This window comes from Grammomys surdaster, unplaced genomic scaffold, assembly GCF_004785775.1.
Source record: "Grammomys surdaster isolate TR1022 unplaced genomic scaffold, NIH_TR_1.0 126546, whole genome shotgun sequence".
NCBI classification, from domain to species: Eukaryota; Metazoa; Chordata; class Mammalia; order Rodentia; family Muridae; genus Grammomys; species Grammomys surdaster.
The window spans coordinates 11,218,153-11,245,715 of NW_021621338.1; the positions used below are offsets into that span (position 1 = coordinate 11,218,153).

Here is a 27,563-nt window from a genome sequence, read left to right on the forward strand (position 1 = left end):
AGAGAGAGAGAGAGAGAGAGAGAGAGAGAGAGAGAGAGAGAGAGAGAATTTGCAGTATTACAGTATTTGCTTGTAAAATTATTTAAATTGTTTTCATGGCTATTCATGGTTGTCAACTGACTACATGTGGAATAAACTACAATCCAGAAATGGAGGGTACACCTGTGAGAGATTTTCTGCTTGGCTTGAAGTGGATGAATGCACTCTCAGTCTGGACAGACCTTTTAATCTGGGTCATGCCTTCCTCTGAAGGTCCCTATAAGGAGGTGGAAGGAGGAAGTCTTTATTCTTTGCCTGCTTGCCCTCAGTTTGCTAACACATCCATTCCTTCATGGGCACTGGAGCCTACATCTTTAGAATTCCTGCGTAAGCAGAAGACCAGCTAAGAACATCCAGGCTTGTAGACTGAGCAACTACTGGATATTTGGACTTTCTGTTTGCAGCTAATTGTTACATTAGCTAGATTTCAGCCTGTAAGACATTCCAATAAATCCCATGTATATATACTTATCTATACATATATGTATATGTGTGTGTGCATTATGTATATGAGAGAGATTCATTCTACAAGTGCTGGGACTTTAGAGAACCCTGACTAACACAAGCATATGTATGGAATATATTTATTAGTGCTGTGCATGACTGGTGAGTGAATGCGTACGTCTGTGGCATGTGCTCGAAGGTGAAAGGACGACTTTACAGTGTTCTCTCCATGGACCTTTATGTAGTTGTGGGATGGGATTTAGGTCGCCAGGCTTTACTGCAAGTGCCTTTCCCTGCTGAGCCATCTTACTGGCCTACAAAAATTTCTTCTTAAAGCAGTACCGGAACCTCGAGCTGCAGATCAGATACTGAGGAAGCGTTTCCCTCAAACACTGTCAGCAGGCACAAAAGCCTAGCAGCTCTGTCACAAAAAGACCTGACAGCAGCAGAATCCCTAACCAAAAGTATCTCCATGTGAAGGAAGCAAATGTACATCCCAACATCAGCACTCATGAAAACGGAGCTCCTGCCTCAAGCTGAAGGTGTAAAGAGAAAAGTGTGCTTGGGTGCAGCTCAGTGGTACAGTGCCAACTTAGCATGAAGCTCTGGCTCATGTCCATCCCGGCAGTAACAAGAACAACAGAAACAATAAACAGAAGTTAAAATGTCATTTAAAATTCAGACCTGCCATGTGGTACATACTTTTCATCCCATTCTCAGGAGGCTGAGATAGTTGATCTTTTTGAGTTTGAGGCCAGCCTAATCTACATGAGTTCCCAGACAGCCAGGGCTATGTAGAAAAACCCTGTTTAGATAAATGGATGGTTGGATGGATAGATGGATGGGTGGATGGATGGATGGATGGATGGATGGATGGACGGATGGATAGATAGACCCAATTAGCAGTGTTAAGTGTATCTTATCCTCTATTTTTAACCTCTTTTATGAGATGATTTTTTTAACCAGGTTGCTGAGGCCTTATTTTGCACATAGAACCACACAGAGTCTTGCCTGTGGCCACAGAGGAAATCACACTGGAGGTCAAGGGCTCCAGACACTAGCTGGGAAGTAAAGTGACAGAAACAATGTTTGGACTAATCACATGATTACAGAGCTGGGTTTCCAGTAGGGCTTCAGTAGTCAAGCTTGGTTTCCATCTTCCAAGGACATGTAGGGGAGTAACTGTGACGGTCCAACAATCCCAGGGCTTGCCTCAAGCCTCCTGTGTGACACCGAGGACAGGGTCTAGGCAGCCAGTGGTGATTGAGGAAGTTGCCATCCCATGGTTTATTTAGCCAAGGATTTCTGAAGGACCTACTAGCCAACTTAGACTTTGGTTCCCAGCTCCTTCTCAGTTTTGCGGATCTGACTGTATTTGGCCTGGTCCTAGGATCAAGAAGCCTTGTGTATCGACCTTGATGTACCCAGTGGAGAGCCCCACCATCAGGTCACCAATGAAGGTATCTTCATTCCCCCCAGTGAAATGGGACACCATGGTGCCCAACCGTCATACTACCCAGCTTGCATGCCTGCAGAGACTCAGTCACAGATCCAGTCTTGTTCACTTTGAGCAGGGGGCAGTTTCAGGTCTTCTCAGCCACATTCTTGACAGTCTTCTTAGAGTTGGTCACTGTCATCAGCCCTGAACATACACACTGGCTGTCGACTTCTGCCAGGCTTTCTAGTCATCCTGGTCTGAGGGAGCCTCCCATGAACACCACTGCATACTTCCATTTGAGTAACTTCTACAGGTCAGCCAGGCAGCCAGGCATGATGTACCTAATGGCATCATCAGGAAAAAAAGTCCAAGTTGTACTTGCTGTCTCTGAAGAACTCCAAGGCATCCACATCCATGCCAGTAACAGCCTGGTCAGTGTAGCTGACCTTCCCTTTGCAACCACAGCCCCAGAGCTTCTTTGTTCCCCAAGATGTTATGATTAGGATGACACCCACATTCATCATGTCACCCATGTTGGTGACATCTTTCCAGTATTCCTTGATGACATTCTTTAGGTTGTGGTAAACATCCACGCCAAATCCCATGGTTTCCTGGAAGCTTAATATGTCCACAGGAGGATCATGAACTCTTTCATGCCCAGCTTGTTGCCAACATGAGAACCATTGTTGAGTATTTTAAAAGCTAGAACTGAAAGGATGCCTTTGGAGTTGCCACCTAAGTCATCGATGTGACAGTACAGGTATACCCCCTTTTCTATGGCATCACCTTTGCAGACAGCCAGGGACACCCCCAGGAAGGCATTGCTCCAAGTTTAGATTTATTTACAGTCCCATCCGTTTTAATCTTCAGTTTATCTTCTTCACAGCATCTGGCTTCTTGCTAACCAGAGCAAGTGCAGTGTTCTAATGATGTGCTTTGAGATACACTTCCCTATGTGTCATGTCTTATCATTGTCTCATAATCCCATGGCCTCATAGATAGCAGTGGAGGTGCCATGGGCACGGAAGCTGGGAAGAGAGTTTTCAAGGTACAGAGGTAAACTCTGCCAGACTCTGTGTGTGTACCTCGCACTGGGGTGCCAGGAGCACCAGTTCAGTGCTCAAGAGAAGCAGAATGCAGTCCATAACGGGGGTCCTCAGTCCATGTTTCCCCAGGTAGAAAACAGTGGAGTCTGGCATAACTGCTGTGGGTCCCAGTCCACTGGCATACTGCTGGGAGTTGGGAACAGGTGTCCCTGCTCCACACTTCCTCTCAGGGCATCCATGTGCCAGACAGGAAGGAGAAGGCAGAGCCCGGGAGCAGGGGAGGGAGTCTAGTTTGATTCCAAGTGAGTGCTGAGAGAAGGGAGGGCCTGGGAGAGAGAAGACCTTCTCTTGGAGATTTAGGCATGGCTCTTTATAAAAGCTCCTGCAATCCTTGACGAAGAGATGGGCCTTGCTTGTCCAAACTGCTTTATTTGATGGCGAGTGTAAATGCATACACTTTACTCATGGTGAACCACGAATTAAATGCCTTTTGAGGGAAGGAATGCCCAGGAACAGAAGCTTGTTTGTTAAACATTCTAGATACCTCATGAGCATGGAGAGCTCCAGGTTTCTATGCTAAGTGACTGATTGCCTGTCCTATGCCTACTGTACTCAATTCTGAGTTTCACTGGGTTTGGGCTCACTCAACCTTACCAGTTCTTCTGTCTGGTGGCACAGTCCACTTGCCCCACACAATCCAACAGTGAGATTACTTCAAGAGTCAAAGATCTTTCTGGCGTGGATTTTGAGAATGCACATGCTGAATTTCTGACTGCTGATCGCCATGCAGGAAAGGAACAGGGTGCTATGGCTATCAGGGAAGACATTAGGAAAGAGGTGTGTGCACCCCGAGTTCCTTAGTTGCTCCATCATCAGATGATTTCATGGTTAGTAGAAAATAGAATTACTTGTAGTCAGATCAAAAGTACTCTATTGTATGCCTATAAAGTAGTGACACAGCTTTTAACTGCACGTCTGGAAAACAAATCTTGCTTAGTTTTACAATGTCCAAGAAGGTGAGGCCATCTGTCCACAACTTCATTAGTGTGATAATGAGCATTCTCGTTATTGTTCTGATATATTTATTACTTATTACAACCAAGAGGTTGATTTCTTTTCTTTCTTTCTTTCTTTCTTTCTTTCTTTCTTTCTTTCTTTCTTTCTTTTTTTTTTTTGGTTTTTGGTTTTTGGTTTTTTGAGACAAGGTTTCTCTGTGTAGCCCTGGCTATCCTGGAACTCACTCTGTAGACCAGGCTAGCCTCAAACTCAGAAACCCTCCTTCCCCTGCCTCCCAAGTGCTGAGATTAAAGGCGTGTGCCACCACTGCTCAGCTGATTTCTTTATTCTTTAATCCATATGTTAGTAAATAATGCTAACAACAAAAAAAGATATGAAAAAAAAAACCATTGACCATACCAGCCTCTGCAAAAGCGCACATGCTTCTAATACAGTCGAAGTGAAGCACAGGACTGTCCTGGAAATGTAGACTGTTTGAGGTCTTACCTCTCAGTAAATACAGTGTACTGATGTGCGACACAGCTGTGGGATCTGTCCGTCCTCTATCTCCTACACAGTGAATTATTTAATGGTAAAGATGCCTATAGTCTCTATTAGCTAAAATATTCGTCACAATTTTGCCCTAACCTAAACCAAAACGTAAGTACAAAACATAGTCCCCTTTAAGAACTTACTGAAACTCAATTGACAGCCTAAAATAATCACCCTCAGAAAGGTGCTGTCACCCTGACACATGCTTTTAGTGGGCTGTGGCTACTTGTAATTATGGTACTTATGGCCTCATTGTGCAAGTAAATATTCTATATTTCCAGTTAATTTGTTCATCAAACAAATACATGCTGGCATTCTCCTCTTCCCTAGAGGCAATAAAAATCAGTATGTTATATAAATTGTTTATATAAATTCTTACATAAAGTTATTCTCCCGTGAATAAACATCTTTGCTAGCTTGTCTACAGAAATTCACTTCCAAGATCCTTGTTTAGCTAATACACACAGCTATGGGTTTTGTAAAGTGAAGCTGATGCTGTTTATAAAAGCCCCATACCGTGCAGCTGTTTGCTTTCAGAGGTAATGTTTGTTGTTGCTCTGCAGCAGCCAGTTTCCTCCAATACAAAGACGTATGTTACAAATCACAGTAAGGAGGAAAGCAGCCTGGTGTGTATTTAAGATGACTTCAGATTTCCTTAGGGATACAAGACTATAGGGTGGCACGCTAGAAAATGGAGTCTATACAGCACAGTCACCACAGTTTGCCTTATCCCGCTACCACCACTACCTCCCACTCTTTTTTTTTCCCTAAAAATTGCTTTCATGTGTGTGAAAGAGATGGGAGCATGCATATGGCCTTAGGGAAATCTCACCTATTTTCAAGGACAGTAGTCTTATAGAAAATACGGAAAGAAGGAAAAAGTTAAGCCCAAAGGCAGTCTCTGGAATTCCTGGAATGTGAATGAAGCAAGATAACCCAATAGGTGGAGAGAGCAATGAGAGAAAGAACTTCAGACAAGATGAGAAGACAGAGGGCAGAAGAGGGGCATGAGACTTCAAAGACAAGTAGGCATGGGCATGTAACCACAGTCACAGCCTAGAGTCACTGGGAAGTCTCTAGAGCAGGTTGGCCCCGGGGCTATGCAGGGATTGTCTTGATTGGCTGACATGGGAAGGCCTGGTCAACTGTGGGTGGCACCATTCTGTAGTCAGGGGTCCTGAGCACTCAGAGGGGAGAGAAATAGCTGGGAGCAGTCTAGCAAGGGTGTGTGTGTGCTCCTTTCAGGAATGATGTCATGTGCTGAAGTTCTTCCACTCTTGATTCCTTGCCTGTGGGGCACAAAGAGGTGTGTGGAGTGGCAGCTGAGTCCCTCAGAGCCAGCTGACTTCTGCTGTGACACATGGGAGTCAGGAGGCATATTGTCTTTGTATGGAGCCTAGACTGGGGTCCAGCACTTGTCTGGCTCACTGTGGGTCTTCCTCCCTCATCACCTCAGCCCAGTAGCTGCCCAGAGATAAGCTGGCCATGACTAAAACCAGATTTGCTTTCAGTTCCAGAGCTTAGATTGTGGACTGATTTGTCTGCCTTTTCTCCATTCTGTTTCTCCTCTATTCGTTTCTTGGTCTGGTCAGCTGGTAGTATCCAAAAGTTTGCATAATATATGTTATTAGATAGTGTCATGGTTTAAATGACAGTGGCCCCGTGGCCACATATGTTTGAATACTTGGTCCCCAACCAGTCAAACTGTTTGGGAAAGATTAGGATAGCCTTGTTGGAGGTGTGTCACTGAGCTAGTTTAAGGTTTCAAAGGACTCACCCTGTTTCAGATTATCTTTCTGCTTCCCATTGTGGTTTGGGAGTCTGCTCTTAGCTGCTCCCCTGCCTTGCCTTCACTCTGCCATCGAAGACTCAAACCCTGAAATTATGAGACCAATTGCACACTTTAATTGGATAAGTTGTCTTGGTCAGGGTATTTCATTTCAGCAATAGAAGCTATTACAGATACCATTTTGGAAAGAGGAGTTAGTGGCATCTACCTCACAGGAGCAGGTCCTTGATAGGCCAGGAGGAGGAACATTATATAATGGCCCCATTGCAAGTCCTAGCCCACCCTTTCATCAGTCCTGTCCTGAGCAAATTCTGCCCCAACCGCTCTTTCTTGCAGTTCATCTCCAGCCTCATCTCACAGTCACTAATGAAAAGCCAAGTTCTTCAAGGCAGGTGGTTTGGAACCGGTCACTTAATAGTCCCCAGGACCTCAGCAAGCTTGGGGACAGTTTCTTCACTTTTCCAGCAGATCCCTCCATAGAAAAGCTGTAAGATCTGCTGTAGAATCTACATCAGATGGCCTCACATCAGTCACGTCTGTTTACAGGCCAAGGTAGCACACTCAAGTTTACATGAGTTGCAAGTCACTCCTCTCTAAGCTGCCTGGCTGACTGCTCATGCTAGTCCACAGCTCATGGTGCCAGCCAGCCACTATCAGTGTTCTCCACACTCTGGAGGAAAGGCTAGCCTGCTCTAAACACTGACGTCAAAATTATTCTAAAGTTGGACAGATATGAGATGACAGTTCTCAAGTCACGCTGTCTTGTTCTCAACATCATCATCTTCCTATACGCCTAGGAGTCTGGGTCAGTGTGTAAGAACCTCCACAGCTTCTCTAAGGTCACTCTCCATCCTCCTGTCTCATCAGAATTCCATTCAAAATTGCTGTTGAGAGACCCTCTATCCTCAGCTTTCCTAGCTCAAGTTAAACCTTTGGGACCTAGAACTTTCTCCGTTTTTGTGCGGGGTTTTAAAATCAGGGAGTTAACATGTTTGTATTTCCCTCCACTGGGTGATGAGCAATTCGTTGAGTCCTTCAAGCTTGTAACTCAGTTTCTTATTCTTGAAAATTAGAGTAATAATAATATTTTGGTGAGTGAAAATTAAATTGAATAATAAATGCAAGTTGCTTGTAAAACCTTACCCATAAACATTTTACAGTTTTGGCTATTTCTCATTTGTATTGTTTTTGGTTACAGATTTCTGTGATGAGCTCACAGCACTTTTCAACATCATGCTGTAAATAAAAGGCAATGTCATGCTGGCTCCTAATAGACATGGAAATTCTCATAGTATTTAAAGCCACTCCCAAAAGAATGCATCTCTTGAGCAGAGGGTAGTAGCATGTGCCTTTAATACTAGCACTGTGGAGGCAGAGGATCTCTGTGACTCTGAGGCTAGCCTAGTCTTCATAGCAAGGTCCAGGCCAGCCAGGGCTATAAGGTGAGATCTTGTCTCAAGCCCCTCCCCCACAAAAGATGTGTCTTTTGTGTGTTATTTAAGCATTCACCAAGATCACAGGCATCGGGCCAATTCTGTAATTGCCACAAATTTACCATGTTGTCAGCACATTAGGCACTGTTTGATTTTAAATCATGCAAAAATATATTTTACTTCTATGCTGCTGTGGACCATATAAAAGATGAATCTTCACTTCTAGCCAGTTGTTACAAATATTTTGTGTTGTGCTTTATAAGTATTGGATTGTTAATCTCTTAAGATAAATAACTGCTACCCCATGTGTCTACAAACATAAAACTTAGTATTTTTTTTCTGAAAGATAATAGGATCTTGTATATTCCTTCCAATTTACATTTAGATGAATTTACATTAATCTGCAAATGCGCTGTGTCTTACAGAGTAGCCTGGGTGGTGTCAAAATGTGAACAAATAGGAGAAGGACAACTCCTTCTCCTTATGCTTCTGCCATTGTCTCCAGCAGCAGTTAACATGTGTCAGTCATTTTATTTGGCATAGAGTCATTTTCTCAGATATTAGGTTTCCTAATAATTGTATTATTACAGTTTGCGCTTAAAAAGCAGAAAGGAATCAACTTGTCTATGAGTTGTAGGTTTATTGAATACCTTCTTCATTTCTTCTCTGTACAGTACTAATTAAACAGTAAGCATCTTTGGTGTAACACGGGAGTTACTGTTGAAGCGCCTGCTGTGGGGCTCGATGCTGCTGATGGAAAGATTAGAAAAGCTATGTGTGCTTTGACGCTCACTGTACGAGTCCCACTCAGTGAATTAATGCTGGGAGTGTGTTCACCCTTCTTTGAACCCCTAGAATCCATTTGCATCCCCTGGCCCATGGCACCTTCTCATATCATATAACACATGCCTGATCCTCCTCTCTCTCTGATGTTCAGATCCTGATGAATATTCTAGGTCCATCTGGATGACCTAGGAAAAGTCAGCCAGTACTAAGATCCTTAACTTGATGGAAGATGACAACATTCGTGGATCCCAGGGACTTGAATGTTCATATTGGGAGGGAAGGCCATTATTCTGGCCACTACACATATGTGCCTTAAAACCATGCCTGCCAAACCTAGGAATTAGCCATTCCTAAGTTAGTGCATTTTCTGTGTCATTGTAGTCAAATCGTGTTTTTTAAATGTCTCAATCTATGGGGAATGTTCTGAAAGTTACTCCCTCCTGTCTCCTTGAGGAATGAGGGCCGTTGTTCCATCAGCAGTTGAACTCTGTCTGGGGACAGCTGTAGATACAGATGTAGGTGAGAGTATTTGGGGCACAGAACTCAGTCATTGTCATGTCAGAGTTTGAAGAGGTCACACAGTTAGACTCAGCCTCCCTCCCTTGCTCAGGAGGCGAGCCTGAGTTGGAAGGTGGGGGGCAGTCACTCTTATAGCCTCTGAAATTCTTGCTATCTGTTGATACTCTAAGCCCTTCTGAAGGGCTGACCTGAGGCTGAGTACTCCCGTATCAACTGTGTGGATTCACCCTTGTTTTCCTGTGTTTCTCGGGATCTGGAATGTGCTGGCTGTTTCAGACACATCACTAGCAAGTTTTTGCCTCTGTTGCAGAACATCCTTGTTCATGTGACTAGACCATAAATTTTCCTCTTTCTCAATTTTATAAATAAAAAATGGGAACAGTAAAAATATTAATATTGGATGCTTACTAGATTCCTATTCCCAGTTTAATTTTTATGACACATCTTCTGAAATTATCTACTGGAAAATTTAGGAGAGCTGCATGTAACAGAAAGCTCTTCGGAGCATCTTCCTAGCCAGACATGATGTTAGTGGTACCTGCCTGCAACCCAAGCAATTGAAGGTGGAGATGGAAGGATCAGCAGGCAGTTCAGGGCCAGTCTAGACTACATAATTAGTTCGAGGCTAGCTACATGAGACCTCGTCTCAAACAAACAAAAAAACAAACAGAAAAAAAATTAGCCAAATGCAGTGTCCCATGCCTTGGATTACATGCCTGTCTCCCAGAATCTGAGACTAAAGCAGAAGGATCTCAAGTTCAAGGCCAGCACGATCTACTTGTGAGACCCTGTATCAACACTATTAACATAAAAGGTTCCTGCTCTCTCCCGGAATTTTCCTAGTTTTCTGAGTATCCAAGTTATAAATCTCTAAGGTATGCTAAGATGTTTGGACTCCTCCTTTGCACCCAAGCACTGGTCCATTTCAGATTCATATCTGCTCAGCACACAGAGGGCAGTTGCTCTGTGAAAGGCACTGCACTGGACAATAATTGAAAGACAACACTTCAATAAATAATTCAGTAGCGTGAGGGCAGCCATGGCAAGCCTGGGACTTGACTAGGGTTGTGATGGGGCAAGCTTGGGAAGAGAGATCCTAGGTCACATTACTGAAGCGGCCCCTGCTTCAGATTTGGGATCATGAGTCTGCCCACTTCGGAAAGGTAGGGCTAGGAACACCATTACATACATCAGAACATGTATGAACACCCAAGCTGTCTGTTTAACTCACTGGCACCTGTCACGATAGAAGATGACCCTCCCAAGAGCATCTCTCTTCAATCAGCATTTATAAACACAAGTAAAACACTCACTGACCAAAACATTCTGAGGACTGTGCTATTTTGAGGTCCATTCTTTTCTAAACAAGTTTATCTCTGTTTCCATTTTAAATGATATGGCTCCATTGAAAACACTGTTAGAACCTGAGTTTGGTAGCACATGCTAGTCCTGCACTCAGGAGGCTTAAGCAGGAGAATCATGAGTTCCAGACCAGCCTACCTTGTCTCAAGAAAAGCAACCACTAACAGGATCCTGTTAGAGTCATTAGTAGAGGAGCAACAGCACTTAGAAAGCAGCCTTCGATAGAAAAGAGAACAGATAAAGTTACCATATAGTACATGAGCACGTGACATTCAGCTTTGTCAGTGATGGTGAATGCAAATTGAAACCACCACATCAAAACAAGGGGTGACACCAGACACTGCCATCATGCAGAGATGCTGGATCACATTGCCATTGGGGTTGTAAAATTAAATTGTCAGTCATCCGTCTGACCTACCAGTTACAGTGTACTCCTAGATACTTATCCCACTGATAGCAAAGCAAAACAGGTCCAGGCAACATAGACACACACACAAACACACACACACAAACACACACACACAAACACACACACACACACACACACGATGGACATGTTCCCCACAGCTTCGTTTGTGATAGTGAAGTCCTGGAGAATGACAGATTTGAATAAGAAGGCTAGCTATTGATCATTGATTTAATCTGACATCCCTAGGCAGTAAACCCTGGTGATCAACGTTCTTGAGCTCCTGAGCTACAGTTCATGGAGGTGGAGGACACCCAGGAACATCACCCCCCTCCCCTACACCTTGTGCTTTCTTCAGTGTGGCCTTCACCAGCATCCTCTTCAGTGTCATATATGGCATAGCAGGGGTGTGGGTGCAGACTTACTGGAGTTCCAGAAGCTACAGTAGCAGGTGAATGGATGCAGGAAAGGAACTGAGAAAGACTCTAGCTGTAGGTAGTTGGTTCTGAGTTCTGCAGGCTCAGGCTGGAGAGTGAAGTCTGACGTAGGAGGCAAATCTGTAAGGACTGATTCTAAGCTATGGCATTTCACTTCCCTGCAAGGGTAAGTTGTCAAAGTTGAATTAACCCAGCTGGTGTCGAATAATTTTTTTGTGAGGGGTAATTGTCACCCTACATGTAATTATAGGAATATTCTGTATTGTGTGTGAGTGGGGAAAACAGAGGGTTTCCTTGCTTTTTGTTGTTTTATTTTTGTCTTCTGAACATCCAGATGTCCTTTACTTGGTAAATAGTTGTGATTGTTTGAATTAGCATGGCCGTCACAGGCTCATATGCTAAGTTTCCCAGCCCCACCCCCGTTTATGAACTGTTTGGAAGGATTAAGAGGTGTGGTCTTGCTGGAGTAGATGTGTCTCTGGGAGTGTGCTTTAAGGTTTCAAAAGCCCATGCTAGGACTGCTGCCTCTGGATTAGGATGTAAAGCTCTCAGGCGCTTCTCCAGTGCCATGCCTGTCTGCCGCGATGATCATGGACTAACTCTCTGAAACTGTAAGCAAGCCCCCAATTAAACGCTTTCTTTTAAAAGAGTTATCTTGGTCATAGTGTATCCTTACAGTAATGGGCCAGTGACAGACTGACACCTATGTGCCATGAGATACCACTCAGCAATAGGAAACAAATTATTAGGACATGTAACAATATGGTGACTCTCGGGATTATTGGGTGAATGGAGCAATTTGAAAGGTTCGGTGCTGCCTAATTCCATTGTTGAACTGCTCCAGCCATGGGAGAAAGAACTAAGAGATGACAGTCATTGTTCATATCAAAAGTCTACACATTCTATCACCATGCCCATGACTCAGGGAGTGTGAAGGAAGATGGGGTGCAAAGAGTGTAAGAGGCAGAGGTTGTGAGGGGTGACGTGAGGTTCTGTCTTCTGAATGTGACTTGCAGTTGCAGTCATGAACAAGGCCTGCACAACCGACCCTACGCCGAGGTAGCCGACACTCCAGCCAGCTGCTGGCATGGGACTCAGTGGGCTACAAGAGGCAAAATGACAGGCCATGAATGTGAGACAGAGATGTTTTGGGAAATGTTCACAAGAGAGTGGGAGGGGATATAATCCAGATATATTATATGAATGTATAAAATTGTCAGAGTAAATTTTTAAAAGAGAATACTAAGTATTTATGATAGGCTCCTTCTACATCTTGACTATGGAAATATACGCATGAGTACACCTAGAAATAAATGTAAATATAAAATAAAAATAAGACCCAGGAATCAGTGGACTGCAGAAATGCCTGTTTCTACAACATAGGATACTTCTGCAGCGTATGCAATGGTAAGAAGCTGGACAAAGGATGCCTGTGGGCTCTCCGTATTGTTTCTTACAGTAGAATTTATGAGTGTCCCAGAATTAAAGGCAAAGTGTGGGTGGAGGACAGAGGCTCCTAGACTGCAGAGCATCCGCCTCAGTTTCCTTAAGTTTACAGTGGGCTGACACTTGCCTCACGGAGTTGTTGTGAGAATTAGAGTAATTAATTAATTCTTGGTAGAGTGTTTCCCATGTCACACGTGCATGAGCCGCTCTCCATTCACAGTGACTGTAATAAACATTCTGCACTCTGACACTCGGGAGAGCCGGCTGGCCTCTCCTAGGGTTTGCAGTAACACTGGGCATTCTGTGCTCACTGACTTCTCTTCATCTCATTATTCTCTTGTGTCTTTTATTCTCTTGTTCTGTTTTTCTGGGTCAGACACTTGGCTCATTTTTCAGTGCGTTTCTCACTTTCTAGCATACACATTTAAAATGGTGCATGTCTATTTAACTGTTTGATGTTTATGCTAGAAAGACAAAGTTTTCTATTGCCAGCCCAGCATCTGCATTCTCATGTAGCTGAGTCTAGTGGGGTATGGGACGGATTTGATTTTAGTCAAAGACTTACTTGCATCCTGGTCTTGGTGGTGCATGTTAGTAACCAGGCAGGTGAGAGGCTGGAAAGACTGAGCAATCATTTGAGCTGAACATAGGCTGCACAGCTACATTCTTTGTCAAAATCAGAAAGAAACCAGAGAAGGGAATTATTTGCAAATATGTTTTCCTGTTTCCAAATATGACCAGAGGGCACAGGGAATTCTTTCATGTGTAAGTTCTGATCTTACATTATGTTTTAGTATCCATTCTTTGAAAGACCTTGGGTTTGTGCTGTACCTCAGCATATAGCCAGTGTTTGTATGTGTTTCTTACATGACTGGCATGAATATATGTTCTTTAATTGTCAGATGTAGTGGTTGATATCATTCAGTTCCTTGATTTTTCTTGTGGTTTAAATTTTCAGGATCCCTACCAATATTTGCTCTGGTTGACCTAACAGTTATATAGTGAAAATGAAATTTTTCTCTGTGATCTTAAACATATCATTTCCTCATTGATCTGTTGGCTTTTACTGTATAATTTTTGGCTGTTTAGCTACAACTGATTCCAAGTTGTTATTTTCCTGATGCATTCTAATAGTCATGGAGTAGTATCGGCACTTTAGTGGTGTGTGTGTGTGTGTGTGTGTGTATGTGTGTGTGTACATGCGCGTGTGATAAATCTGTTCACAGTGAGAGTTCATGCTTCTTCCAGTCCAGAGCTCTGACTTTCACAGTCAGTTCTCTTGCTCTCTCCTCTAAGGCATCCACTTCCTGACAGATGCACCTCTGGGGTGTGCTGATTGAAGTACGGGCTCTGGGTTTAAACCTCTGGCCACATACAGGCTGGAGGTATCTTCTGCCTTCTCCATGATGGTATCAAAAGTAAAGCTTTCATTTTATGAAGCCTGTCTGCCATCCTTCCTCCCCTTCCTTGTCCCCAGACCTACCCCAGCACAGATGTTGTCTACTTATTGCTGACTGATGGTCTGGCTCTTTAGTTGTGGCTTCTAGGAATTCTCGTAGCTCATTCAGTGGTCCATTTTGAAGAAGGCTGGTTCTACTTTCTTCAGGGTTTCTGGATATTTGAGATCTGTGTTGTGGAGTGGCCTGGCATGATACTGGGTTCTGATCTGGCCAAAGATAGGGTATGCTGTTCAGCAACCATTGATCAGCCTTCCTGGAATGTAGCATCATACAAATTACACCAGCTCCTAATGTTTGAATGGATATTGGATCCCTGACTAAGTGGTAGATTCTACAGAGGGCTGTCAGTCATGTGTGGTTTTTCCTAGTTCTGAGACATTATGAATTCAGAGTGCCAAACTCCTCCTTAGAACACCAAGATTCATTTATAAATTGGAGCAGTACAAATTTATAGTCATACATAATAAGTAGCATTTAAATCCTACTGCTACTTAGCCAAAACTGAGCTGGACTTGTTTTCAATATTAGATATTTCTTCTAAGATTTTTATTTTACTTTGTATGCATAAATACTGTATCTACACACATACATGTATACCTGGTACCCACAGAGACCAGAGAAGAACATTAGATCCCCTAGACCCAGAGTTTCTGTCACTTGTAAGTCACCATGCCAGTCAGTGCTGAGAACCAAGCCTGGGTCCTCTGGAAGAACAATGGTGTCTTAACCACTGAGTTTTGTTCCTCCCTAGAAAGTGTTTTTATGTCATAACTTTCCAAATTATATGTAAGACAAGTATAATAATGATCTTACTGTCAAAGAAAAAGACTATATTAATAGCACATGCAAAATATAAAATTTAATAAGGAATAGGTGTGTAAATTATGATAATACAGTAAGATAGTACAGTTAATAGTAGCAAATACAGTGCTAACATACAGTTGTATAAAAAAGGCATGTGACATATTTGCATATCTTCATTCATGCTTTAAAACCATGGTAAAGAACATTATTTATCTTTGCATTATTCCCAAGCTTTCTGGTTTTGGGATCTTCTAAATGTGAAAGGTAAAGCAACTAGAATTCACCAAAAAAAACATTTCACAAGTCAAAGCCCATTTCCTGCTCATAGGCGTTCCTGTGGTCACGTCAACTCCTCAGCTACACCCAGGGCTCATCCCCAGAAGCACTGAGTCCTAATTGTTGCTGTGAGTGTTACAGCAACTTTGTGTTTTCTCCTAGGTCACCTTCCGAACGAGAATCTATCACTGTAATATCAACAGCCAGGGCGTGATATGTCTGGACATCCTCAAGGACAACTGGAGTCCAGCCCTGACCATCTCTAAAGTCCTCCTGTCCATCTGCTCACTCCTTACAGACTGCAACCCTGGTGAGTCCCCTGGTTGGAGCACGGCACAGCTGCCTTGGAACCTGTTACTGCTGCTAGCTATCTACCCTGCTGCTCCTTACTGTTGATTTTAACTTTCCATACTATGAAACTGTGTTCTTTTTAAATTGGTTCTTTTCTTTTATCTTTTTAAACCTATTATTTACCAAAAAGTCTTAAAAGATAATGCGATAAAAATTAATGAATAACCATTTTAAATGAAAGCATGTATTTTTAGATTGCATTAAATTCTTCTGCAAAATAATAATAAAATTCAAATTGAATAGCTTAATCTTTAATTAGATACCAGTAGACATGTTAATTTGAGAAATGTGGGCTATTAAAACCTTATGACAGCCAAGGCAGCCCCGCACAGATGTGACTTTCAGTGAAGGAGCAGCCAGCGTCCTGTTAAGCTGTTAGCAAAAGCTGATGGCCCTGAGTCAGGAAGTAGGGCTTGCCAGGAAGCCAGCATAACCCAGTGCTGTGCTGAGCGCTCAGGTTCTTAGCCCTGTATCTTCTTCTACATATGATCGTGTGTGTTTGACAGCTCTATTAGCTACAGGACTAACAACTGTGGATTACCTTCATTGAGTTGACTGTGGAAAATACAGAAATCCCATCTCCCATTGTGAAATATTTTTAGTTAGTTTACCAGATAGTAAAGTCCACTTAGGTGACTCTGAGTGGCAGACGACTGTTGCTGCAGGCCCACGCCCACAGTACTCATTGCCTTCTGTCACGTGAGGTTTCAAGGAAGCTTTCTTTGTTCTTGCTTCTGTTTTGATGCTATGTGGCCTGTTAGCCTGAGTCAGCTGTGAGCACCTGCTTTCAAAAGAGGTATCCTGAGCTCGTCTCATTTGCCTTCTGTCTAGACCGTGCTGTCAGTAACCCAGTACTGTGGGCAAGCTAGACAATACTCTCAGTAACTAGGTGCTGTGGGGAAGCTAGATAGTCTTCTCAGTAACTCAGTGCTGTGAGAAAGGGGTTGGAATTTTTGCACTTTAGTTCATTGATATTGGGGTCCAGGAATCGCCTCACATAAGCACTGATCTCAGTCAGATAAGGATAGTTTATGGAGTATACACCCCAGGATTGGTTGACCAGGGCCATGGTGCAAATTAAGCAACTGACCATGACCCTGAGTTAAGATCCTACAGGGTTTTTAAGCTCAAAATCCATAAACATCTGTGTCAAGTTATTTCACCAAGCAGGATTTAGGGATAGGAGGTTTCCTTAGGAACATATCTTTGTTGTACACTTATCCTGCTCCCATTGGTTGGGGTATTCAACTGTAGCAGGAGACTTGCCTTGTCTAATATTCATGATTTAACTTGTCTATCAGGATAGGACTTGTCTAACATTCATATCTTAACTTGCCAACCAGGATGTCAGTTACCCATGTACATGTCTCTTCCTGCCAAATAGGATGTCAGTTTCCAGGGCTGTCTTGGGAGCTTAAACTTTACTTGACACTACTCAAAATGCAAGCCGTATTTCAAATAGTTTCTTGCATTGGTGTAGGTGTCTCTTCTTTGTTGAAGCCATCCCAGAGGCATCTTACAAGAGCAACTACCACAAAAGCTTATAGGGTGCAGGAAGAGCTGCTGGATGGTTGGTTTGGGTCTAAGCTAATAGTAGGTAACTATACAGACCAGACCTACTGACTTCTATGGTGATTGGTTTCCAAGGACACAGGACATTACAGTATATGTCATCCATCTGGCATTAGAAAGTTTCCTTTCTAACAGCAGAAACATGTAAGAAAGTTTCCTCATAAATGGCAGGCTAGCCAGGTAACTGCTACCTAGGCCTGAACATTCTATCTAGCCTTTAATATCTTACCTAGGTCCCAATAATTGATAGGACTTTCTTATTAAGATGGTCCTCCTATTAAAACTTGTGAGGGGCTAGAGAGGCGACACTTGCCCTTGCAGATGACTCAGGTCGAACTCCCAGTGCCCACCAGGCAGTCACACCCAACTGTAACTACAGAGGATCTGCTGACCGGCTAGCCTCTGAAGACAGCAGGTGTGCACATGCAAGCAAACACTCGTGCACCGAAATAAAAATAAATAAATATTAAAATATTTTCCCAAGTGAAGCATTTAATTTTACTGTGTCTGTTGCTTTGGGAACGCAGGTTCAGCTGGATTCTGTACTGTCAGTGACTTACACTGTGGTCTCATTCGTGTAGACAGGCCTCAGCTAATTACCCTGGCTTTGACCTTGTGCTTGGCTGTTTCCTCTGCATATTTTCCTGGCCCCTCTCAGTGAAAATCCAGACAGAGATTAGCTGTTGCTACATGAATTTTACTGCTCTCCCTGTAGCAGTTCTTTCTAATTTTGTCAGTTTGGAAGTTGTTTGCATTGAAAAGCTTTTGCATCTGAACTTAGTATTAGGATTCTCCTGCCTGCCTTTTACCAGGCGCTCTGCTAGAGTTTTCCTCCTAGATACCACCATTTGTGTATTTTTAGTTTCTGTTATTATTGTATTCTGTTTGTTTTATTTTAGTGTTAAGAATGGAGCCAACATGCTGCCAATGATGACTTGCTATCAGAGTTGGGCAGCCTAGATCCCCCAGTGCTGACTCAGACATTCTCCCAAACTCGAGTTGTCTGTGCTGCAACCAGTGTCTTAGATGTTTCCTTCCTCCAAATTATCTAAACCTTTTGTATCTGAAGTTCATTAAAGAATTGGGCAAAAGTGTTAGAGCTGTGCATCTGGCCACTGTTAGTGGAAGACCCAGAAAACACAAGCAGTGAGAGAACATTCAGTGGGACTTGCCTACAGTCCTTGAACTTAGGGGCTGAGGCAGGAAGATTGTTAGTTTGCAACTAGCCTAAGCTACATAATGAGCCTGTGCAGGAGGGAAAAAAAATGAAAAGGAAGGAAGAAATTGGAAACGAGACAAAAATCCTCAATATAAATAAAGACCCTTTGCTCACTCTGGTCTGTCTCCTCAGACCAAACTGCCCTCCCTGCCTTGAGAATGTCTGAGTCGAGAGCATTTGGGTTGGATTTTAATGGATGTGTTTGTTGTTACTCTTTAAGTGAAGGTAATTCAAACTGGTGCTGATTTAAGTAACAGGAAAGAATTATGTATTTTAAGTAGAGATCTGTCTTTCTTAATTAGTATATCTGAGTTAACACTGTTTTTCTTAGTTAATGTATCTAAGTTAGCATGCTAATTTTTTCCTTATTTTGTGCTTTGTTGTGCTCTGACTATCAGATAGCCTGGTCGTTTTGAACATCCCACAGTCTTACATGACCATCCTTTGGTGTACATAGAATCTGTGTAATAGAATTCCTTCTCTCCTGTAGCTTTGTCCACGCTTTCTAAGTAGCTTTTACTTCTGCTGTTACTGTTTCTCTGAGCAAATTGTGTTGCACTGTAAGTTATTTGACTGTTGCACAGCAAGTGAACTGTGTATACACAGATTAAATGTTTGGCTTGTGGGCTCAAAAACCCCATGTCATAACCTCCCTGCCCTCAGCATTTGGGTTTGTCTACAGCTGGGGGTGTCCAGCCTTTTCACATTTACAACAATACCTGTCATCTAACAGGCTCAGGCTTTGAGAGCCATACATTGTGTATTTTAAGTCTCTCACACATACAAACACGCAAACACACATACATCTCTTCAGTTGGGGAGATGGCTCTGTCGTTAATAATGCCTGCTGCTTTTCTAGAGGACCCAAGTTCAATTCCCAGCACCCTGATTGGGTGGCTCACAACCACCTGCAAGTCAAGGAGATCTGATGGCCTCTGAGAGCACCTGCACGTACATGTATACACTCTCTCTCTCTCTCCTCTCCCTTCATATACACATAAAGACAACCTGAACATACATGTATACATTCTCTCTTTCTCTCTACTCTCTCTTCATGCAAACATAAAGACAACCTGCACATACATGTATACATTCACTCTCCTTCTCTACTGTCTATTCATACACACATATAGACCAAAAAAAAGTAATTACAATCAATCATTTTTTATACTCCGTGTTTGGAGTAAGCTTAGGACTTCATTCTGGTCAGTGCACGTGGTCACTCTTGCCTGCATATGGCCTTATGGCCATGATTTAGACTCAATGACATCTTCTCTCAGGAGTGATACAGCTATCAGGTTATATGGGCTATAGTCTTGTCCCAGTGAAACTTATTATCATATGTCCGGTTCTGGTTGTGGAGCAGGCTCTCGAGACACATACACAGAAAGGTTTTAAGTGCCATACACAGGCTAGGTCTGCCATGTGCCCCTGGATAAAGCTTCTGGAAGCGCTCTGGAGCACATGCCAGGGGGAGTTTACTGGTGGAACCAGTGCTTAACAGGTATAGCCATGGCTTGAGTACCAGCACCAAAGCAGTACACGTAGAAAGTCAAAATAAAATCCTGGGCTTAGCGCCACACAGCTGCAGGTAGAGGCAGGAGGATCAGTAGTTCAAGACCAGCCTGAGCTATAGAAAGCCTTGTCTCCAAACTGCAAAAAGGAAGAAAGAAGATATAATACATTCAAATGCAATTACTAAGTAGCTTGTGGTTGTCCTATTTCCTTACCACTTGCCACTTCGGAGACTCTCAATGCCATCTCTCTTGTTAATCTATTTGCAGTTTAATTTCATCTTCCTTTAGTCCATACTGTCCCGTGGCTTCTTGTTGGTGGAAAATGATGTCACTCTAGTAGATATGACTGTCAGAAATGTCTGTACATGGCCAAGAATACTGTAGCAGGAGGTTTCACTCTCTATCAGTACGAGTTTACTAGGAAAGATTCCCCAAGCCTAACGACCTGAGTCTCCAGCCCTCTTGCTTGAACTGTGGGCCTCTTTTTGTAAGCACAGTGCCTATGTGGCCATCACATCCCGTCTTCCTCAACCTTCCTGAGTATTCTACCATCTCAGGCTACCAACAGTACCACCCAGAGCATGGGGGACACCAGTTGTACTGGTTATTATAGCCCGCCAGGCCATATGTATCCCCAGACTGACTCTCCAGTCTTTGGCCTGGGGGATTTGTTAATGCATATGTTCCATGGTTTCATTAGTGGTGTCTGACATCCCCAGGGCTCTGGTATGAGAACAGAAAAAAAAAAAAAAAGATAACACTCTTTATTCAGCCCTCAGGGCTTCGGCCATGGCAGCATGGCTAGCTGTTCTCACATTCTCAGGATGGTCTGTCCAGTACTGCCTTCTGTCTGTCTCTTTCCAGAATCTTGATAGGAAAGGCAATTCTGAGAAGCATGAACCATGTCTTCGGCCACAGGAAAGGTGCAAAGCCAGGTAGAGCAGCGCTTGCCATGCCTGGGGTAACCCCTCTGTGACCTACACCACAAGTTCAGGGTGCTCCTCACTCTGAATCAGTAATGTAGTTGGAATGTGTGTGATCGGTCTGCAGCAGACACACTGCATCTCCACTCCAGACCAACTGCTCTTCCCCTGGAGCCCTTGTGTGACAGTCCTCTGCTAGGAACCCCTGGGCTGTGGCCCCCGACTGAGCAGGGAGCAGCAGTGCCTCTTGCAGGAGAGCTTACGGCACCTTACAGAGCTCTGCCCTTCTGCCTCTTTCTATCTGTTCCCCCAAGCCCTCCCTACATCTGTGGCCTCCCCTACCCCCCAGCCTCCTCTTCTCTGTTCTCCACCCTCCTGATCGCCTTCTACTTATCATTCATATTATACCAACTTCTCCCTTTACATTTAATTTTTCTTCTCTTTTCATGCACCCAGAAAAATGTTAAAGAAACAAATGAAAGAATAAACTGCAGCTGTGTGTGTGTGTGTGTACGTGTACATGGCATGCTTGTGCATGCAAGTGTTAATGCCAGAGGTTGACATTGGATGGGTTTTGCTCTCCACCATATATATAATGTATATGGGTGTTTGTCTGCATGTATATCTACGTACTACATGTATGCCTTGTGCCATCATCAGGAAAGGGCGTTGGGTGTCAGATCCCATGGAACTAGAGTTACAAACAGTTGTAAACTGTCTTGTGGATGCTGGGAATTGAACCCTCTTCCTCTGGAGGAGCACTCAGTGCCCCTAACCATTGTGCCATATAGCCAGACTTTTATTTTTTGACACGGGCTCAGTGAATCTGGGCATCTGTTTTAGCTGGACTGGCTGATCAGCAAGCCTGGAGTCCAGCTACCTCCTGCCGCTACCCACAGCACCGCAAGTACAGGTGCCTGGAGTGGTGTCCAGCTTTTATGTAGGTGAACGGATCAGAGCTTGGGTCCTCATTCTAGCACAGCAAGACTTCACCACTGAGCCATCTCAAGCATGTGAGCGTGGCTCTGGCAGGCCTTGCCTTTCTCTCCTGTCCCTCTGTCTGTCTTAAAACCATTAGATTCCATTCCTATAGCTAGCCACCATGGTCTGTTTCCTTATTTGGCCACTTCTTCTTCCTGAGGCTGACTACCAGGGTCAAGCCATCAAAGTACTGAAGTCCGCAGTCAAAAGCACGCTTTGGCTCACCTAATTAACATGACCAATTAAAATTAAACACTCCATCCTAACTCGGGGTTTCCCCTTGTACCTTGATAAACTGTCATTTGCCTATGGCTACATCTGTCTCCTCTCTGTACAGGGGCAGTCCTTTGACCTACTCTGGGACAAATACCTCTCCCGTCTCCCTCTTCTTCCCTCCCCCTTCTCCCTCATCCTCTATCTGCTCTCTTTGTCTCTTATTCCCTGCCCTCTGTTCCTGTGAGGCAAATAAACCTCCTGTATGTGCGAACTTGGTCTTCTGGACAGTACCTCGTAGGGAGTTGTCTTTGGACTTGAATGACAGAGCCATGACTGACAGTGAGCACATTCTCCACACAGAGGTGTGCATTAGACAGTCACACCCTATTATTTTTCAAACATCATCTACATCTGAATGACTTTTCTTTTTGTAAGTAACTGTGATGTAGCAGGGATTACTTCTACATGTCATATGGCTTTAAACGAGTGATTTAAAAATAAACAGTAACTTTATTAGATAAAAGTAACAAACCATTTCATTTGAAAATACACTTCACAGCAAAGAAAAACCATCCAATGTACTTCATATTTATTTTCACTTTCATTTTTATAAACTTTAAAAATAGATAAAAGTGTGTACATTAGTGTAAAATAACAGCGAAATAGCCTGACAACAGTCTCCTCCTCTTTGCAGTCTGTTGGCACTATGTCTTAATTATTTGCTGTATAAAGTTGCAGGCTTCCCTTGGCTCTGCCCAGTTGTGTAGTGTGAATATTGTTCCTATTCACCACCCAGCAACTCCCTCTGTCAGGCTCTCCTCGTCCTGCACCAGGCTGGGCGCTCCGTTCCTCTGTGTCCTCTGACTGAAACTGTGGAGACACTGGAGGTCCTCACTGTCTGAGTCAGCACGTACTCCCTTCAAGCCATGTCTCTTTCTCACCTAGTTAGGGAGTATAAACATGGAACACCCTGCTCTGCAGACATGGCAGCAGTGCCGTGCACCTGACCCCGCCATCTCTGTGGTGCTCTGAGTCTCCCGGGCACAGATAGTGGGGTCTGATACTGATATGCAGTGTAAGATGTTTTTATTGTCTGGCTGTAAGTTGTTGCCCTGATATTCTCTGCACTCATGCCTGACTTCTCTGAAACTCATTGTGACTTGCCCATGGTATGTGTCTTTTCTGAGAACCTCGTAATTCCCCTCATATCACACGATGTCACACAGATGAGTCCAACACAAGGTTAAAGCTTACCATGTTAAAAGGAATGAACTGAGGAAGCTAGCTTACACTTGGAAGCTGTCGGGGATAATCAAGTTCTGACCTGACTCACACTAACCAGCTGCTGACTTTAGATAGATAGATGTGTTCATTTATGAGCTGACACCTGTACCCCTGACCCCTCCAGGTCACTGGCTGAAAACCCCTGGTGCAGGTAGAACCCTGTAAACACTTTGAAAGCTCAAGTGAGTATCAGTGCATAAAATGGATTCAAGAGTAAGCCCATCCTATCTGTGGGAGATTAGATGACCAGGCTTTGAAACGCTTAAAACAGCAATCTTGTTGTCTTTGTAATGTCTTCAAACAGCTTTGTCCTAGATTTATACGTCTGCAGTTCTCATGTGTGATAGATTTTATTATCTATACAGAAAATGAGTAGAAAAACATTATAAGTCAAATTCGATTATTACATTTTGCTTTTGACTTATAAGCTTGTATTCTGGGTCATTTAAATATTCAAGATAATTCTATCAACTAAAAATTAATTAAAATCTGCTTTTCTACTTCCAGCACCCACAATAAGCAAGCCATCCCCTCATGCAATGCCCTCTGACTATATAGAGCATTCAAAAGAACCTTATTTCAAACGCAAGCCTTTCTGCTTTCACCCTGTATACCACCCTACTGTATTGTTGCTGTTATCTTATATAAAATATGTGTCATAGGTCTAAAAGACAAAATATGTCAGACTAAATAGCCAGGGATATAGTTCTGATAGAATGCTAGCCTAGCAAGAACAAGGCCCTGGTTTCAATCCCTATTAACTCCTTCCTGAGACTCCACCATAATAAATAAATAAATAAATAAATAAATAAATAAATAAATAAATCCACTGTATTACATTAGATAACAGATTTCTTGAGGTCAGTGACTAACTATATTTAAAACAAGAGTAAAACTAATTATTTACAGGGAGGTTTACGTAAATGTAGTTAACTAAACTGGGCACATTTTAATATCCAGATAGTTTGTTGTTTTTAAATCGTCTATGTGGATACATACAAATAAGAGGAATCCAGTTTCCATACGCACTTTAAGCAGCTAGAACACTAGATGCTGGCAAGCAAGCAACCCAGCAGGTGCTCTGGCTTCATGCCTGGGGTGCTAGCCAGGCTATAGTTGGTCAGAGAAAACTGGAAAGAACCCAGTGGTCTCTTTTAATATAAGGACATAGATGCCAAGGTCACAGGAATGACACAGAGCTCCAGTAAGGGAATGACACACAGGTCCCTCCCAAGTTCTGTCCCCTCCAGACTTTGATTAAGTCTCCATGGAGCCCTCAGACACTTCCTGTCCCAACAGCACACAAACTAGCTGTGGACCACATATCTACCCTACAACCGTTTCACAGTAGCACCTAAACAAGACTTGCTCAGATAACATGAGGCACACAGCATCATAAAGTGCGCTTAGTGAAGCCCCGTCCTGACCCATATGGCGGAAGGAGAGATCTGACACTTGCACATGCTCTGACCCCACATGTGTGCTGTGGCATATGCTTGCTCACGCATGTGTATACATACAGAGGGAAATAATAGGTTTTAAGAAAAATAAAAGTCTCCTTGCTTAGTGTTCAGTCAAATATCACCAGTGACTTAAAAAACAGGAAACAGAATTTAGAGCCAAAAGAAAACAAATGGAGGAGACACCTAGCATTGGATTTCAATTGATTAGAAATGTAAGCTTTGCAGAAACATTATGTTCGTTTTTATTCATATGTAAGTATTAATTGTTCTTACCACAAAACATGAAGGCTTAAGGAATGAATTGGCTTATCAACTCAAGTTGACTCAAACCCAACCATGCGCATGCTTCTGTTGGCTGTTGTGGAAGTGTATTGGATATTACACTCAACTCTGGTGGCCTCAGTCAAGCTGTGTTGAACAGTTACAGCTACAGGTAGTTCTAGATGGTCCTATTCCCAAGCACCTGTCTCCTCCAATACACAGCAGTCACTGCTGGCTTATTCTTGAACTTAGGGTATCTCTTTCATCATGAACAATTAGCAATGTGTATCTTTTCTACTTTCTTGTACTATGTTAATTTTATACGGAACCAAAAAATAAAGTAGGACTTTCAGCCTGTGACTTGAGCATTCAGGAAGCCGAGGGAGTTAGGTCAGTTGAGTTCCAGACTGACTGAGCTACATAGGGTTTTTGTCTCCAAAATTAGAGTTAGTAACACATTTTAGAAATAAAGGAACCATAGCTTTACTAGAGTTGAGATGTGGCATTAGGGAACCAATTCTGGAGGTGACTACAAGAGGAAGGCCTGTGTTAGCATCCACCTAGGCACCTGGGAAAAGGCAACCGTCTGGTCTCTTCTGTGTCTTCCTGGTGGACACTCTGAGTTCTTCTCTAGGTTTTGAATTGTGCTTAAATGTATTCTGTTTCTTTTGGACATCATCATCCAGGAGATCCACATACCTTTGTATGAACCAGCTACAAGATAGAAGCCAGGAATGGCTGCAGTGTTTCCTTCATCCATGCTGTCTAGCCCTATGGCTTTAAACAGTTGCAGAGGTCCTGGGCATTGTACTGTTTAAGCAGTTGATACTGTTGCTGGCCCCATGCTGTCACCTCACCCCCTGAGAGCTTGTTTATAGTATGGACACAATGAAGTCTGACATGACACCTTAGTTCTGTATCATATGACCTCAGTAGGGTTCTCTCAAATCACCATTTCATGCTTTCACTCTCAATGAAAAGAAAAAGTTTCCATTGGAAGAAACTTAAGCCAAGCTCTTCAGAGTCTAGGTTAGTAATAGCATTTGGGGGCTGTACTTATGTTGTCACTCAGGGTCTCCAGTGACCAAAGAGTCACAAGATGTTACTCGTCAGGAGTCATGTGATGACTATCTTGGTTGTCAACTTGGCTACATCTGGAATTAACTAAAACCTAAAAATGGAGGTTAACACCTGCCAGCTCAGTCTACATAGTGAGTTCCAGGACAGCTAGAGCCACATAATAAAACCATGTCCTGGAAAAAAAGAAAAAGACAAAACAAAAACAAAACAACCCAAAGTGTGAGCCACAGAGAGATGAAGTGGGTGAAGAGTTGAGTATGTGAGTGTTTGGTGACTTCCAAAAGTCAGACTATTAGAATGCTCTGTAGCAAACTGAATCCTTAATGATCAATCATGTTTCTAGTTGCTCATAAACAAAGTCACATGGAAAACAGGAAAGTGGCTTTAGAATATTGAAATTTTGAATCTGCAGAATAGAATATTAACCAGTGACATGTCCCCAATACTTACCAAAAGATGTGAAAAAGATGGATGTGCATAATTATGAACTGACTAGACAAAGACATGTATATCAATGTGATAAAAACACTAGAAACTACCTGATATCTATTAACAAAGAAAACTTCATTCTCTTATTTCAAGGTCCATAGAGACTGCCCTCTGAATACTGCTGAACACTGCCCATATATAAGAAGCCTAGGAGAAACATACATACACTCAATGGTGTTGTCTTTTCCTCTGGGATCTCTTTGCCAGGGCTGTTTTCTTGCAGGCTTTCCCCTCTTGTAACACTTAACCGACTGTGAACAAACACAACAGTTCAGTTTACACCATCTGGATTTGACTGTCTCTTTATAGTTTAACATCTGAAAGTTTGCCAGGAGTGGTGACACACGCCTTTAATCCCAGCACTTGAAAGGCAAAGGCAGAAGGATCTCAGTGAATTCAAGGACAGCCTGGTCTACAGAGCAAGTGCCAGGATAGACAGGGCTACACAGAGAAACCCCATCTCAAACAACAAAAAGTAAAATCTGGAAGTTACTTTAAGGGGGTCTTGGAGAAGTGGTTTCAAGGTTTGCACCAAAAGCTGAATGTTATTTTCCTTAGAGTTTCTGTCTTACTTTTAGGTAACTTGGCAAGCCTTCATTAATAAAACGAATCTGTCTGGGGAAAAAAAGTCCGACTATGGGGCCAGGGAAGATGGCTGTTGCTAAAGTACTTGCCTTGTAAGCATGAGGACCCTGTTTGATCCCTAGAACTCATGTTTAGAAATCAGGAATAGTGGCATACACTTGTAATCCCAGCCCAGGGAGAACAAAGACTGGATCCCTGGGGCCCTTTGGCCAACCAGCAAAATCCAGGTCAGCCAGAAACCTTGTCTCAGAAAAGACTGTGGCATCTGAGGATGACACCCAAGGTTTTCTCTGACCTACACACACACAGACACACACAGACACACACAGACACACACACACAGAGAGAGAGAGAGAGAGAGAGAGAGAGAGAGAGGGAGGGAGGGAGGT

At 43.1% G+C, this 27,563-nt stretch overlaps 1 protein-coding gene and 1 pseudogene across 1 annotated transcript in view; one reads left to right on the forward strand and one right to left on the reverse strand.

The window, feature by feature from the left end:
• LOC114614974 (ubiquitin-conjugating enzyme E2 E2) overlaps positions 1–27,563 on the forward strand; it is a 274,943-nt gene that overhangs the window by 234,018 nt on the left and 13,362 nt on the right. The window contains exon 5 of the mRNA XM_028760602.1: positions 15,396–15,543. Coding sequence (XP_028616435.1) covers positions 15,396–15,543 — 148 coding nt within the window. The remainder of the gene's footprint in view (positions 1–15,395; positions 15,544–27,563) is intronic.
• On the reverse strand, positions 1,617–3,120 carry LOC114614999 (annotated as a pseudogene).